This window comes from Gekko japonicus, unplaced genomic scaffold, assembly GCF_001447785.1.
Source record: "Gekko japonicus isolate JY-2015 unplaced genomic scaffold, Gekko_japonicus_V1.1 scaffold1346, whole genome shotgun sequence".
NCBI classification, from domain to species: Eukaryota; Metazoa; Chordata; class Lepidosauria; order Squamata; family Gekkonidae; genus Gekko; species Gekko japonicus.
Window position 1 is genome coordinate 260,945 of NW_015162521.1, and position 13,848 is coordinate 274,792.

A 13,848-nucleotide genomic window follows, 5' to 3' on the forward strand; every position below is an offset into this window, starting at 1 on the left:
CCCCCCGTCTACTCAGAGTGGTAGTGGCTCTCCAGGGTCTCAGGTGTTTTTTTTTTTACAGGGTGGTTTGCGATAATAATTTTGGAGGTCCTCTTCAGCACTCGTTCTGCTATTATTCCGTTGGAGCTCCACATTAGGAGGGGGTGTGCGTGTGTGTGTTAAAACTAGTATTTCTCTGCAAAACTGGAGTCCCTTGAGTTTGCAGAACTCTATATTTTAACCCTGGCTGGTCCTGCCCCTCCAAATGTGCCTGCCTAAACTGGAAAGGTGAGGGGATTATGGGATTTTGCAAAGCCATTTTTAAAATTAAAAAGAAGCACAAGGATCACAGTTGAAGGACCCCACCCCCCACCCCCAGCTCCTACCTGTGACGAGGACTACAGAGGCTGGGAGTGGTGGCTGGGAAGTTTGGCAGCCCCACTGTCTGCTTCCTGCTCAGAGGCAGCCTGGCCCTGAGCTCTCTGCTCAGAGGCAGCCTCACCCTCTGCTTTCTGCTCTCAGAGGCAGCCCCGCCCTCTTCTCTTTGTTCTCCCACACAGATCAAGCTGAGAACAGTGAGGTTGGGCAGGGGAGAGGGGAGAGAAGAGAGCCCCACTCCCGGGCTGGGTTAAAGGCCTGGGTGGCCAGTTTTGGCCCTCGGGTTGCAGGTTTGACACCCCTGGTCTAGAGACTGAATCCTTTTCTAGAGAGTGAGAGAGACAGCTGGATCTCAACAAAACTATTTATTGACCTCCATAAACCTACAGAAGAAAAACCTTAATGCAAAATGTGCAGTGCAAAGAAAAACATGGGGTTGACAAGAACCAGCCTCTTCATACGTTGGCAGTATAAACGTTTCCATCATACTGGCTTATTATCCGTGAGGTTGAGAGGCTCTTGACGGGATCTTCATCAAGGATAGGGAGCTGAGGCACCTTGCAAGTTGGTCATTTATATGTTTAGACTCCTGCCTGGTAACCCTTGTCTCCTGGAATGTAAACTATGCACCCAGGGCTTTTCTGGTAGAAAAAGCCCAGCAGGAACTCATTAGCATAATAGGCCACCCCCAGCAGCAGGAACTCATTAGCCACACCCCAACAGCACAACGCATTAACATATTAGGTCACAGCCCCAAGTCTTCCCTTGGCTTGCCTGAGCGCCCCGCGACTGCGTGGAGCCTGGGCAAGCCGGCCCTTGGACAGGCCGGGGAAGGCACGGGGAAGTATTTAAATGCCCCCCGATCCTTCCAGGCCCCCCCGGCCCGCCCGCCTTGGAGTCACCGGGGGGGGGGGTCACTTTCCAGGCCTTCCCTCTGTAGCCACGCACGCAGAGGTTTTGGCTGTAGTGGGCGTGGCCAACTCTGAAGCCAGCCGGAACTCCGTTCCTGTGCGTTCCTGCCCAAAAATAGCCCTGGATGCACCTATATGAAGCGCATAGGCAGGGCAATGCTGAGTGGCAGAAATATAGCGCTAGCAGGGTGCAAAGCCTTGTGGGCTGTTGGGCCAAAGAGCAGAGTTCGAGCCCATTCAGAATGATGCTCAGAATGGCCCAGTTTCATTTAGGAGAGTAAATTCTGCCACATGTGAGCATCTTGTTAAAAATGTTTCCTGTCCCGTGTTGTCTGGTGGTATTGAAACACCTCTGTTAGGATCGGGAGGACCTCGCGAGCGAAATGTGCCATAGAAGGGTGCACCGCAGTGGCGAAAGGGTATTGGGATAACATCGCCTCTTTCCCCGGGTTTGTGGTTTGTGGTCAACAGGGGAGGGAGAGAGGCAACGTTACGGGATTCCTCCTTGTCTCTGCAGCGCCTTGTCCTGCGGTGCATGTTGCTCTCCCGATTCCGAGAGGGGCATTTGGGGGCATGTAGGTTTGATTGTTCAATAATGGCACAACGCATAGAGATCTATTGAAGCTTTCTGACCAAGCTTAGTTCTCTCTCTGTCCCAGCTGATCTGTTGAACTGCCTGTCAGCAGCGCTTTATTTTAGAGCAGGCTCACACATTTCTCCCCCCCTCCGCCCTGTACGGTGAAAACGTTACCAGAGGTCATTTCGGGGGGGATCGCGGGGGATCGCAGTTCCCCCGGGTGAGGTACGGGGGCGGGGCACATGGCGAAGCCCCGCCCCCTGCTTCCGGCCGCCCCGCTTCCGGCCCTCATTCAGCCAGGAGGAGGCCGGAGAAGAGGGAGGGTAAGTTGCTTCCTCCCTGCCTCTCCCCACCCCTGCCTGCCTGGGGCCAGGGAGGGCCTTCGCGGGGCTTCCTTGCACTCCCGCCGGCCTTGCAGGTCCACCGCCGGGCCCCTCATGGGGCTCGGCTGTGGAGCTGCAAGGCCAGCGCCGGCAGCCGGGACCGTTGGGGGCGGGGTGTGTGGCCTTATGACACACGTCCGGTGATGTCAGGGGGTGTGGCATATGCTAATGAGTTATGCTAATGAGTTCCCCTAGCTCTTTTTCTACGAAACGACCCCTGAATGTTACAATAGAAGAAGCCTCTACCGAGAATCACACTGTGTTCTTAACAGAATGCTCTTTACGCTGAAGCTCATATTACCTTGCCGGAATGTAGCCAAGTTCATGCTTACGGCAGACTCATGCAGACTCAGCAGACCTCGTGCACCGCTTGCCAATCTCCCGGTGAGAACTTGAACTCGTCCCGGGCATGCCTCACAGGAGTTGTTCATTCCCACAGGGACAAAATGGCCAGATGCTTGGGGAAGGGGAGGGCAGTTCTGTCAAATCCAAGAAACTCCTCCATGGGTGCTGACTGTCCTTCTAAGCGGCTTCTGCCCGCTGGACTTTCTCTTCCCTCCTCCAGTTTGGTGTAGTGGTTAAGTGCGCGGACTCTAATCTGGGAGAACCGGGTTTGATTCCCCACTCCTCCACTTGCACCTGCTGATGTGGCCTTGGGTCAGTCACAAGCTGTTCCTGAAAGAGCAGTTTGTGTCAGAGCTCTCTCAGCCCCGCCCACCTCACAGGGCATCTGTTGTGGGGAGGGGAAGGGAAAGGAGTTTGTAAGCCGCTCTGAGACTCCAAGTGAAGGACGGGGTATAAATCCAATCTCTTCTCTCTTCTTCTTCTTCTTCCTGCTGTGGGCCTAGGGCGATGGGGTGCATAAGGACTACAGGCTACACATTAACCCTTGAAAGCCTGGAGAAATCTTCTACGTCCCTTATGGATGAAAGGGTGAATAATAAAGGAGGAGGTGCCTGCCAGGGGCAGCCCTGAGGATTGTGGGTCCGGGATGGGGCTCTGGAATCGCTGTTGGGGCCAAGCAAGGGGGTGGCCCTTGCCCTGTACGAGGTGGGCAGGAGCCCGCACTGCTGCCGGAAGCCAGCTGCCCAAGTCCCAGACAGTTAATATATATTTTTTTAACAATAAAGTTTATTAAGAATTTTATACATACAGAAAATAATTCCAACAGGAAAGTCCAAATACAAAGCAAGGGTATTGCAAAAAACCATATTCCTATAACCTTACAAAATAACAAATTTTAAATATATAACAATAATTTATATTTAGCATTACTAAGATTTTCCCAGTCAAATTTGTCCATATTGATTTTGTCCAATAAAGGATACCAAGCATGAAGCGGGCTCATCAATTCACATTCTGTTTAGGTTTCTGAGTGAAACGTATTAAAATTTTCTAACAGGAATTAATCCCACACCTTATGAATCCAGTGTTGTATACTTGGAGAGTTCGGATCTTTCCAATGCTTGGCAATCACTATTTTTGCCACCGTGAGTAAAGTACCAACCAATTTTCTACTAGTAAATGAAAACCCATCTACAGGCCATAAATTCAATAAAATTAAAGCTGGATCCCATGGAACATCATAACCAGTTAACTCCTTAATCTTCCCAATGACTAGTAACCAAAATTTCTTAATAATTTTGCAATCCCACCAGCAGTGGTAGTAAGTTGCTTTTCCCCCACATTGTTTCCAGCACAAGGGTTTCATTTGAGGAATCATGTGTGTTAGTCTGGCTGGGGTAAGGTACCATCGGGTAAGAACTTTCATATTAGCTTCAAAAACATAGAGGGAAAGTTTAGTCTGGGACTTCCAGATTCGATCCCACTGATCCTCTGTAATCTGTCTATCAAGATCTATTGCCCAGGCTTGTTGGTAAATGCTTCAAGCCCCTCTGCTGAATTCCACACTAAATTACCCAGACAGTTAATATTACTGGGAGCATGGTGGTAAATCCACACCGTGCAAAATCTGGCTTACATATATTGTAGAAAATGTTCAGAATAATGTGAAACCTACTAGAATGCATACAAAGATCTTAGTAAAGGTAAAGGTTCCCTTGCTCGAAAGCCAGTCGAATCCGACTTTAGGGTTGCGGTGCTCATCCCCGTTTCAAAGCCGAAGAGCCAGCACTGTCTGAAGACGTTTCCGTGGTCATGTGGCCAGCATGACTAAACACCGAGGCGCACGGAACGCTGTTACTTTCCCACCGAAGCAGTACCTATTTATCTACTCGCAATTTCTTGCTTTCAAACTGCTAGGTTGGCAGGAGCTGGAACTAGAGACGGGAGCTCACTCCATCATGCGGCACCCGGGTCTCGAACTGCTGAACTACTGACCTTCCACAGCCTGCAGTTCAGCGTCTTAACCACTTGAGCCACTGCAGCTCCAAAAAAATACAATTGTTACATGCAAAGCTATTTCCAGTATTCAGTGTTATAAACCATGTAGATATTCCACCATGTAAACAATAAATACATATTCTCCTTCAGTTTGAATAGAATTGAAACAGTAAAATCTGATGTGCTCGGTCTTAAACACCTCACTCTTAAAGGGAAGTCCCCTTGTTATTACTGCTGGCACGCTGGTAAGCTTAAGGCAAATAAGTCCAGTGGCTTGGATCTTTAACGCGTCATTCTTTAAACAGAACTCCCGTTCATGATTCTATGGATTACCAGTTTTCTTGTCCGTTTTGAATAATACTTTTCCAGGAATCACTCATTTCTTCAAGTCATGCAGACTTTTTTCTAAGCCGTCCCTAATCAGAGTGTGACCTTCCGGCAGGCAAAGATGCATCTTGGAAATTCGATGGAATGCAAATCTCCAGAGTGTCATTAAACACGTAAATCTTTCAAACAGGGATATTACGTATTCTAGTAGGCTTCACATTTATTCTGAATATTTTCTACAACATACGTAGCTAGATTTTGTATGGTGTGCTTTGTTATTGTGTTGCGTCCCAGACAGGGCAGGTGCAAGCATTGGCAGGAGTCTCCTCTTCTTCTTTGCCCACCTCCTGGGGTGGGTGGGACTGTGAGCAGCTGTGCCCCCCCCCCCCAAAAGGCAGGGCAGCCGCTCCTCTTGCCCACTGGCTAAGACCGCCCTTGACCATAAGAACATAAGAGAGCCCTGTTGGATCAGGCCATTGGCCCATCCAGTCCAACAGTCTGTGTCACACGGTGGCCCAAACCCAGGTGCCATCAGGAAGTCCACCTAGTGCTGCCAGCCTCCAGGTAGGACCTGGGAATTCCCCTGGAATTACAGTTTATCTCCAGACTACAGAGATAAGAACATAAGAGAAGCCATGTTGGATCAGGCCAGTGGCCCATCCAGTCCAACACACTAAGTCACACAGTGGCCAAAACCCAGGTGCCATCAGGAGGTCCACTAGCATCTTGTTGCCACAAGGGCCAGGTCCTTCTCGGTGGCAGCTCCTACCTGGTGGAATGAGCTCCCGGAGGAGATCAGGGCCCTGCGGAACCTCTTAAAGTTCCGCAGGGCCTGCAAGATGGAGCCTGGCGGCTTTTGAGTAGGAGCTGCTGCCGCCACCACCACCGAGTAACTGCAGAGCAGGACCGCCGGGTTGGGTCGACTGGCCACCTGGAACATCTTGGCCCATGGCATCCCCCCTCCTTGATCCCACCATGATATACAATAGGGAAGTGAGTATTTTAGTTCCTAATGTATCCTGCAAGATGCGAGTTTTTGTTTTAATTGTTTTAACTTGTTCTATTTTTATTGCACTTGGTGCCTTAACTGTTTTAATCCTGTTGTATTTTATTGCACAGTTGTGCCTATGTAAGCCGCCCTGAGCCCGCTTGCGGGGAGGGCGGGGTATAAGTGAAATAAAATAAATAAATAAAAGAGAAGCCATGTTGGATCAGGCCAATGGCCCATCCAGTCCAACACTCTGAGTCACCCAGTGGCCAAAACCCAGGTGCCACCAGAAGGTCCATCAGTGGGGCCAGAACTAGAGATGTAAAATTTCCGGAAATTTTGAAGCTCGGAAAAAAACCCGTTTTTTTCCAGGAAAAAACGGAAATTTTCGGAAAAATTGAAAAAATGCTACATTAGCATTTCTTTTGTCTTTTCTAGATTGAAAGTCATTCTGTTACTTTAGGAACATAAAATATGACTATGGACATTTTTACTTGGCATGAAATTATCACAACTAGCATATTAAAAATATAGTGTAGCCAAACAATTATCACAAACAGAATACCCACCCACATGCAAAAACAAAACTGAAACTTTTTTATTTTCTTCTGACAATCGCACCTCCTAAAGGAAGAAATGCATCTTGTGCTTGCATTGGAGAGTTCAGTTTGTAACCTAGGATTTGCTTGTCCTCAGTGCACAGAAATTGGATCAATCTAATACCATATATATATATATATTAGAAATGATTTGGAAGATATTTGAACACCTTGTCTTAAAATATTTTATTCATCATGTTAAAATAAAACGTTCCATAATCAAAAAAAATTCTTTTCTTTTTTCAATTTTTCCAATTTTTTGGAAAAAAACAAAGGCTTCAGGAAAAAAACGGAAGAAAACTGTTTTTTTTCCGAATTTTTCCATTTTTCCCCCGGGCCTTCACATCTCTAGCCAGAACTCCAGAAGCCCTCCCACTCTTGCCCCACCAAGCACCAAGAATACAGAGTATCACTGCCCCAGACATAAGAACGTAAGAGAAGCCATGCTGGATCAGGCCAATGGCCCATCCAGTCCAACACATTGAGTCACACAGTGGCCAAAACCCAGGTGCCATCAGGAGGTCCACCAGAGGCTTTAAGAACATAAGAGAAGCCATGTTGGATCAGGCCAGTGGCCCATCTAGTCCATAAGTCTGTGTCACACAGTGGCCAAAACCCAGGTGCCATCAGGGGGTCCACCAGCAGGGCCAGAACTCCAGAAGCCCTCCCACTGCTCTTCCCCCAAGCACCAAGAGTACAGAGCATCACTGCCCGATCTATACCTTGTGACTAAGTCACTGATGGACCTCTGCTCCAGATGTTTATCCAGTCCCCTCTTGAAGCTGTCTCTGCTTTCTTTTTAAAGCACTCTGTAAACGACAAGTGCCCCTGCTTGCTTCGACAAGCAGGGAGGTCCGCGCTGAACCCCTCCTTAGCTGTTTTGTTCTGTCCCCACAGAAGGAGGAGAAGTACAAGCGTCACAAGCAGAAGCAGAAGCACCGTGACAGGTCGAAGCACGCCGAGCGTGTCGACACCAAAGACCCTTCCTCGCTGCACCAGTGCCTGGGCCCCGGCTGCATCCAGGCCGCCCGGGCCAACTCCAAGTACTGCTCCGACGAATGCGGCATGAAGCTGGCCGCAAAGTAAGAGTCGGCCACCTCTGCTTTCCCCACGCTTTTCTGGCACAGTCTGGGTATCCGTGCAAGGGCTGTATTTGTGTGACCATGGAAAGGGGATCTCGTAGAATGAATTACCATGGTGTGGCAGTGAGGATTCCGGCATTGGCCCTGGGAAACGTGGCCTACGGCATCTACAGCCCCCGCAGTTTTCTGTCTGCACAAAACATTGCTTAGCGTGGTGCTTCAGAGGACCGACGTCCCACAGTGCTGTCTCAGGGACGAGCTTTTGCGTGCAGGCACATTTCTTCAGGTACAGTGAGATGGAAATAGGAATAACAGTCATACATGTAGAGTAAAAGGTAAAGGTAAAGGTTCCCTTGCTCGAAAGCCAGTCGAATCCGACTCTAGGGTTGCGGTGCTCATTTCCGTTTCAAAAGCCAAAGAGCCAGCGCTGTCCGAAGACGTTTCCGTGGTCATGTGGCCGGCATGACTAAACACCAAGGCGCATGGAACGCTGTTACCTTCCCACCGAAGTGGTACCTATTTATCTACTTGCAATTTCTTGCTTTCGAACTGCTAGGTTGGCAGGAGAAAATGAAGGTAGTTGCCCTTATATATCCTTGAGCGACCTTTTAAGGACTTTTTTTCCCTTAGCCATTTCAAATGAAGCCCTTTTACCATCAACATTCCAGCCGGCCTGAAGGAAAGAGGTGCCATTTCCTAAGAGCTTGCTGGTGCTGTTTCAGAATGGTGAAATGTTTTACTGGCCGCCCTCTGTATGTATGACTGTTATTTCTATTTCCACTTCGTCGTATCTGAAGAAGCATGTGTGCGCATGAAAGCTCATACCTTGAACAAACCTCTGTTGGTCTCAAAGGTGCCCCACTGGACTCAAAATTTGCTCTACTGCTTCAGACCAATATGGCTGCCCACCTGTTTCAAGCTGAGTTATACCCTTCTAAGGCTGTTGAAAATCAGTGGGCTTACAAGGATGTACCTCCGCTGGGGATTGCACTGATAACAGAGAGGTGGGCGTGTAAGTACCACAAAGGCCTAAACCAGAGAGCCAGTGGGAAGCTGGGGGTTGGGGAATTCCCTTTTGCCCCTCTGTGCTCTAAAGACCTTTGTCTGGCCCCTATATCCTCATCCCTGAAACAGCTAGGCAGGGCTTCTTAGGGTTTCAGACTTCCTCCCCCCACCTCTGAATGATAAATTACTTTTCCCTTAAATAATTTGGGACAGCCTATAGCCCTGATCTGGATAGCCCAGGGTAGTCAGATCTTTGAAGCTCAGCAGGGTAGGCCCGGGCTAGTGCGTAGATGGGAGGCCATCGGGAAAGTTGCTACACAGAAGCAGGCAATGGCAAGCCACCTCTGAACGTCCTTTGCCTTGAAAACACAACAGGACCTCCATAACAAGAAGAAGAAGAAGAAGAAGAGATTGGGTTTATACCCCGCCCTTCACTTGGAGTCTCAGAGCGGCTTACAAACTCCTTTCCCTTCCCCTCCCCACAACAGACACCCTGTGAGGTGGGTGGGGCTGAGAGAGCTCTGACACAAACTGCTCTTTTTCAAGAACAGCTGTGCCAGAGCTTGTGACTGACCCAAGATCACATCAGCAGGTGCAAGTGGAGGAGTGGGGAATCAAACCCGGTTCTCCCAGATTAGAGTCCACACACTTAACCACCACACCAAACTGGCTCCCCTTGTAAGCCCACGTGGCTCCCCTTAAGTTGGCTCCCCTTAAGCCGTGGAGTCCTGTGAGCAAAAATTCTACTCTGTGAGCGACTGGCATTAAAGTGGTGAGCGAGCGATTTGGCTACTGTATCAATCAGTTTGCTCTGGAGCCCTCCTTCCTGAGCGAAGACAAAAATGTGTCAGCCAGAGGCTAAAAAACTGTGAGCTAGCTCACAGTAACTCACCTTAGAGGGAATCTTGGCTACAACTTAATGGCAAACAAACATAGCTTGTCAGAGTTTGGAAGGGAAGCAAGGTTGGCCATGGTTAGTAGTTGGATGGGAGGCTACCAAGGAAGGTGGGGGTTGCTATGCAGAGGAAGACCATGGCAAACCAACTCTCTTCTTCCTTGCATTGAAAACCCCATAAGGGGTTGCCATAATTTGACTACGACTTGATGGCACTTTCTACCACCTGTTTGGTGTTGTGGTTAAGTGCGCGGACTCTAATCTGGGAGAACCGGGTTTGATTTCCCACTCCTCCACTTGCACCTGCTGATGTGACCTTGGGCAAGCCGTAGTTCTGACAAGAGCTGTCCTTGAAAAAGAGCCGTTTCTGTACCAAGAGCTCTCAGCCCCACCTACCTCACAGGGTGTCTGTTGTGGGGAGGGGAAGGGAAAGGAGTTTGTAAGCCGCTCTGAGACTCCTTTGGGTAGTGAAGGGCGGGGTATAATTCCAATCTCTTCTTATTATTATTTACTCTAACCTGGATGGCCCAGGTTAGCCCAGTCAGTAACTAAAAAGAGCTGGCTGGGGTTAGTACTTGGATGGGAGGCAACCAAGGAAGTTGAAGGTTGCTATGCAGAGGCAGGCAACGGCAAACCAGCTCAGTTCTTCTCTTGCATTGAAAACCCCATGAAGGGTTGCCATAAGTCAACTGCAACTTGATGGCTGGCCCTGGTTAGTACTTGAGTGGGAAGCAACCAAGGAGGTTGAAGGTTGCTATGCAGAGGCAGGCAACAGCAAGCCAGCTCAGTTCTTCTCTTGCATTGAAAACCCCATGAAGGGTTGCCATAAGTCAACTGCAACTTGATGGCTGGCCCTGGTTAGTACTTGAGTGGGAGGCAACCAAGGAGGTTGAAGGTTGCTATGCAGAGGCAGGCAACAGCAAGCCAGCTCAGTTCTTCTCTTGCATTGAAAACCCCATGAAGGGTTGCCATAAGTCAACTGCAACTTGATGGCTGGCCCTGGTTAGTACTTGAAAGGGAGACAACCAAGGAGGTTGAAGATTGCTATGCAGAGGCAGGCAACAGCAGACCAGCTCAGTTCTTCTCTTGCATTGAAAACCCCATGAAGGGTTGCCATAAGTCAACTGTAACTTGATGTCTGGCCCTGGTTAGTACTTGAGTGAGAGACAACCAAGGAAGTTGAAGGTTGCTATGCAGAGGCAGGCAACAGGAAGCCAGCTCAGTTCTTCTCTTGCATTGAAAACCCCATTAAGGGTTGCCATAAGTCAACTATAACTTGATGGCTGGCCCTGGTTAGTACTTAAATGGGAGGCAACCAAGGAAGTTGAAGGTTGCTCTGCAGAGGAAGGCAACGGCAAACCACCTCTGCTCATCTCTTGCCTTGAAAACCCCATAAATCGATTGCAACTTGACAGTGCTTAATTATTATACTAATAGCCACGTAGGCCTTTTGGGGAAATCTCCAAGCGGCTTCCTCTTCGTTGGCTCCCCCTTCCTGGTGGGCGGGCCCGTACCAAGCTCCTCCCTCTTCTCTCCCCGCCTACAGCCGCATCTATGAGATCCTCCCGCAGCGGATCCAGCAGTGGCAGCAAAGCCCCTGTGTGGCAGAAGAGCACGGCAAGAAGCTGCTGGAGCGGATCCGACGCGAGCAGCAGCAAGCCCGGTTCAAGCTGCAGGAGATGGAGCGCAAGTTCCACGAGCTGGAAGCCATCATAGTCCGGGCCAAGCAACAAGCCATCAAGGAGGACGAAGAGGTGCCCGGGGGGACCAGGGCGAGAAGGCCCAAGCAGTGTTCTCTTCTTGGGTGTCCGGGGTCAGCCAGTTTCTGGGAAGGGGTTGAGATGAGAGCCCGTTATTCCCATCATCGCCATCTACAGGTGGTTTTGTTCTGTACACCTTGACCTGGATTGCCCAGATCACATCAGATATCGGAAGCTAAGCAGGGTTGTCCCTGGTTAGGGATGGTAGACTACTAAGAAGGTATAGGGTCACTATAAAGAGGCAGACAATGGGCAAACCACCTTTGTTTGTTTCTGCCATAACCTGGGTGGCCCATGCCAGCCCCATCTCGTCAGATCTTGGAAGCTAAGCAGGATTGGCCCTGGTTAGTACTTGGGTGGGAGACCACCGAGGAAGTACAGGGCTTCTATGCAGAGACGGGCCATGGCCAACCACCTCTGACTGTCCCTTGCCTTGAAATCCCTACAGGGTCGCCATAAGTTGGCTGTGGCTTGATGGCCCTTCCCACCGCCACACGTGGATGCGAGTTCTAGTGTTTGTGGGCATGAATCGAATGGATTGCAGTCCCAGGTTAAGTGGAGATCTCCATAATCGCTCTGCAATGGCCTCCAGCCATTCGGGGTCGGAATGGCTCTGTGTGACTCCGGTCCTCCAGAGCAAGCAGTTGATTTCCGAAGGGCAGAGTGGCTTGCATGTGTGGAGGGGGTGAGGTCACCTGTTCTACTCGTCCACAGCCTTTTGTCTAGCTTGATTAACATCTTCCCGGTGCAGTCCCAGGGGGCGGGCTCAGAGGCGAGCGAACACAGTCATGTTAAGAGTTAAAGCAATCCGGGTGAAAGATGGAAGTGGCTGATATCACCACATGGGGAAAGCCTCTGGGCAAAGCATGCCCAGTTCCGTCAGTGTTCCCGCTTAGGCCCAGAGAACTCCGTGGGTCAGGCCCTGTGCAAAGATCACAGATCTTTTCCCCACCTTCCCCTTCTCCCCAGCTGCACTTTCCGAACCGGAAAAAGTTTACTTGTGGGTTTATAGGACCTGCACAGAGTTATAGCCGTGTAGATCAGTGGGCTGCCTCTGGGAAGGGGGCCCAATCTCTCCCTCCCTCCTCTGCCATGGGTGAAGCTGTGCTGGATGGAAGAGGCAGGAGTTTGGCTGCTCGCCTCATCCATTCTTCTGAACCCACATGGCTGTTAGTTCCTGCAAACCCTACAACTTTGAGAGTGACATTTCCTGGGATTGGCAAAGGGCTGCTGGGTGCTGGTGGGAGATCTGTAACTGTCCGCTGGCAGGTTGCTGGATCAGGCCCGTAGCCGGGATTTTGTGGCTTGTGGGCTAAATTTCTTTCTGGTGGGACTGAAGTTCTCAGTGCAGAAAGAAAAGCCACTTAGCCCATAGGAAGCTGTTACCGGGGTAGATCTCTAAATTGCAAGCCGTCAACCAGTCTAGATGACAGTTCTCAGCTGCTGCAAGTTAATCACCTCTGCCAGTCGAAGCAACAATTCTGAGAACAAGCCGGCAGGTGGGGGTGATGACTTCTATAGTCAAGAAAGCGAACACTTAGGCAGAAAAGCTCTCTTAAAGGAGACCAATTTCTTGACACACAGAAGGGATCCTAGAGGTCACCTACTCCACCCCCTTGCTCAGTGCAGGAATTAGACAACTACAACACCCCACTCTGCTTAAAGGAGCTCATGCCTTTTAAAAAATGTTATAAAATGATTGAAAAAAGCATTTATAGGATAAATTGGGGCTGTGCCTTTAAGAAAGGGGGCGGAGCCCCCCAAAAGCCCCACCGTAGCTATGAGCCTGTGCTGGATCCAACCTGGAACAGATCCCAAAGCCTCTACTGTGCTGTGTGTGATGTGATAACTGATGGCTGAGTTGGAGGGGGGAGGAAATGTTACACCCCACTCATCCTTCCCCTTGGGTGACTGGGAGTCAGGATCGCTCAGCTCAGTCCAGGAACTGTGGCTGGCATGAAGCCTCGCTTCATGGTTGGGAACCCACTCAGCCAGAGGTAACCTGCTGGGGGATTTAAAAAACTGTATCTCTCCCCCCCCCCCCCGGTCCATGAATTACAAAAGATGAAATCCGGTGAGGCACCTGGCGGGCCACGGACAAGAGATCCCGGGACAGGCTGAACCTCGTAAGGGAAACAGCCACGATAAGATAACGAAGTTGTGGTTAGAGAAAGATAAATCTTTAATTATCCAGTGAAAAACAAATTCATTAAAGTTGTATCCTTTGAAGCAGGCTGCACCTGCCTGCAGCAGTCTCGAAAGGACTTTTAGAGGGTAGCACGTAGTTGCTTTTCACATAACAAAACGGTGTCAGTTAGAAAGGAAGAAGGAGCAGGCAAAAAGTCGGCAAAAAAATATGAAAGGTGTAAGGTCTCATCGGACGAAACCCTGAGTGAAACGGTCTACGAGCGCTGTACTGTTAGCAAGACTTCGAGACCCATTTACCTCAAAGGATACAACTTTAATGAACTGTTTTTCACTGGATAATTAAAGAAGATTTACATAAGAACATAAGAGACGCCAATGTTGGATCAGGCCAAAGGCCCATCCAGTCCAACACTCTGTGTCACACAGTGGCCAGAAATACCAGGTGCCCTCAGGAGGTCCACCAGTGGGGCCAG

General features: G+C 49.7%; 1 protein-coding gene across 4 annotated transcripts in view; it reads left to right on the plus strand.

Moving 5' to 3' along the window:
• The window catches only part of CXXC1 (CXXC finger protein 1), a 63,713-nt gene that overhangs the window by 34,400 nt on the left and 15,465 nt on the right, over positions 1–13,848 (plus strand). For all 4 annotated transcript variants that reach the window (XM_015406224.1, XM_015406226.1, XM_015406225.1 and 1 more), the window contains 2 exons: positions 7,383–7,567; positions 11,014–11,221. In XM_015406224.1, the coding sequence (XP_015261710.1) occupies positions 7,383–7,567; positions 11,014–11,221 (393 nt within the window). The remainder of the gene's footprint in view (positions 1–7,382; positions 7,568–11,013; positions 11,222–13,848) is intronic.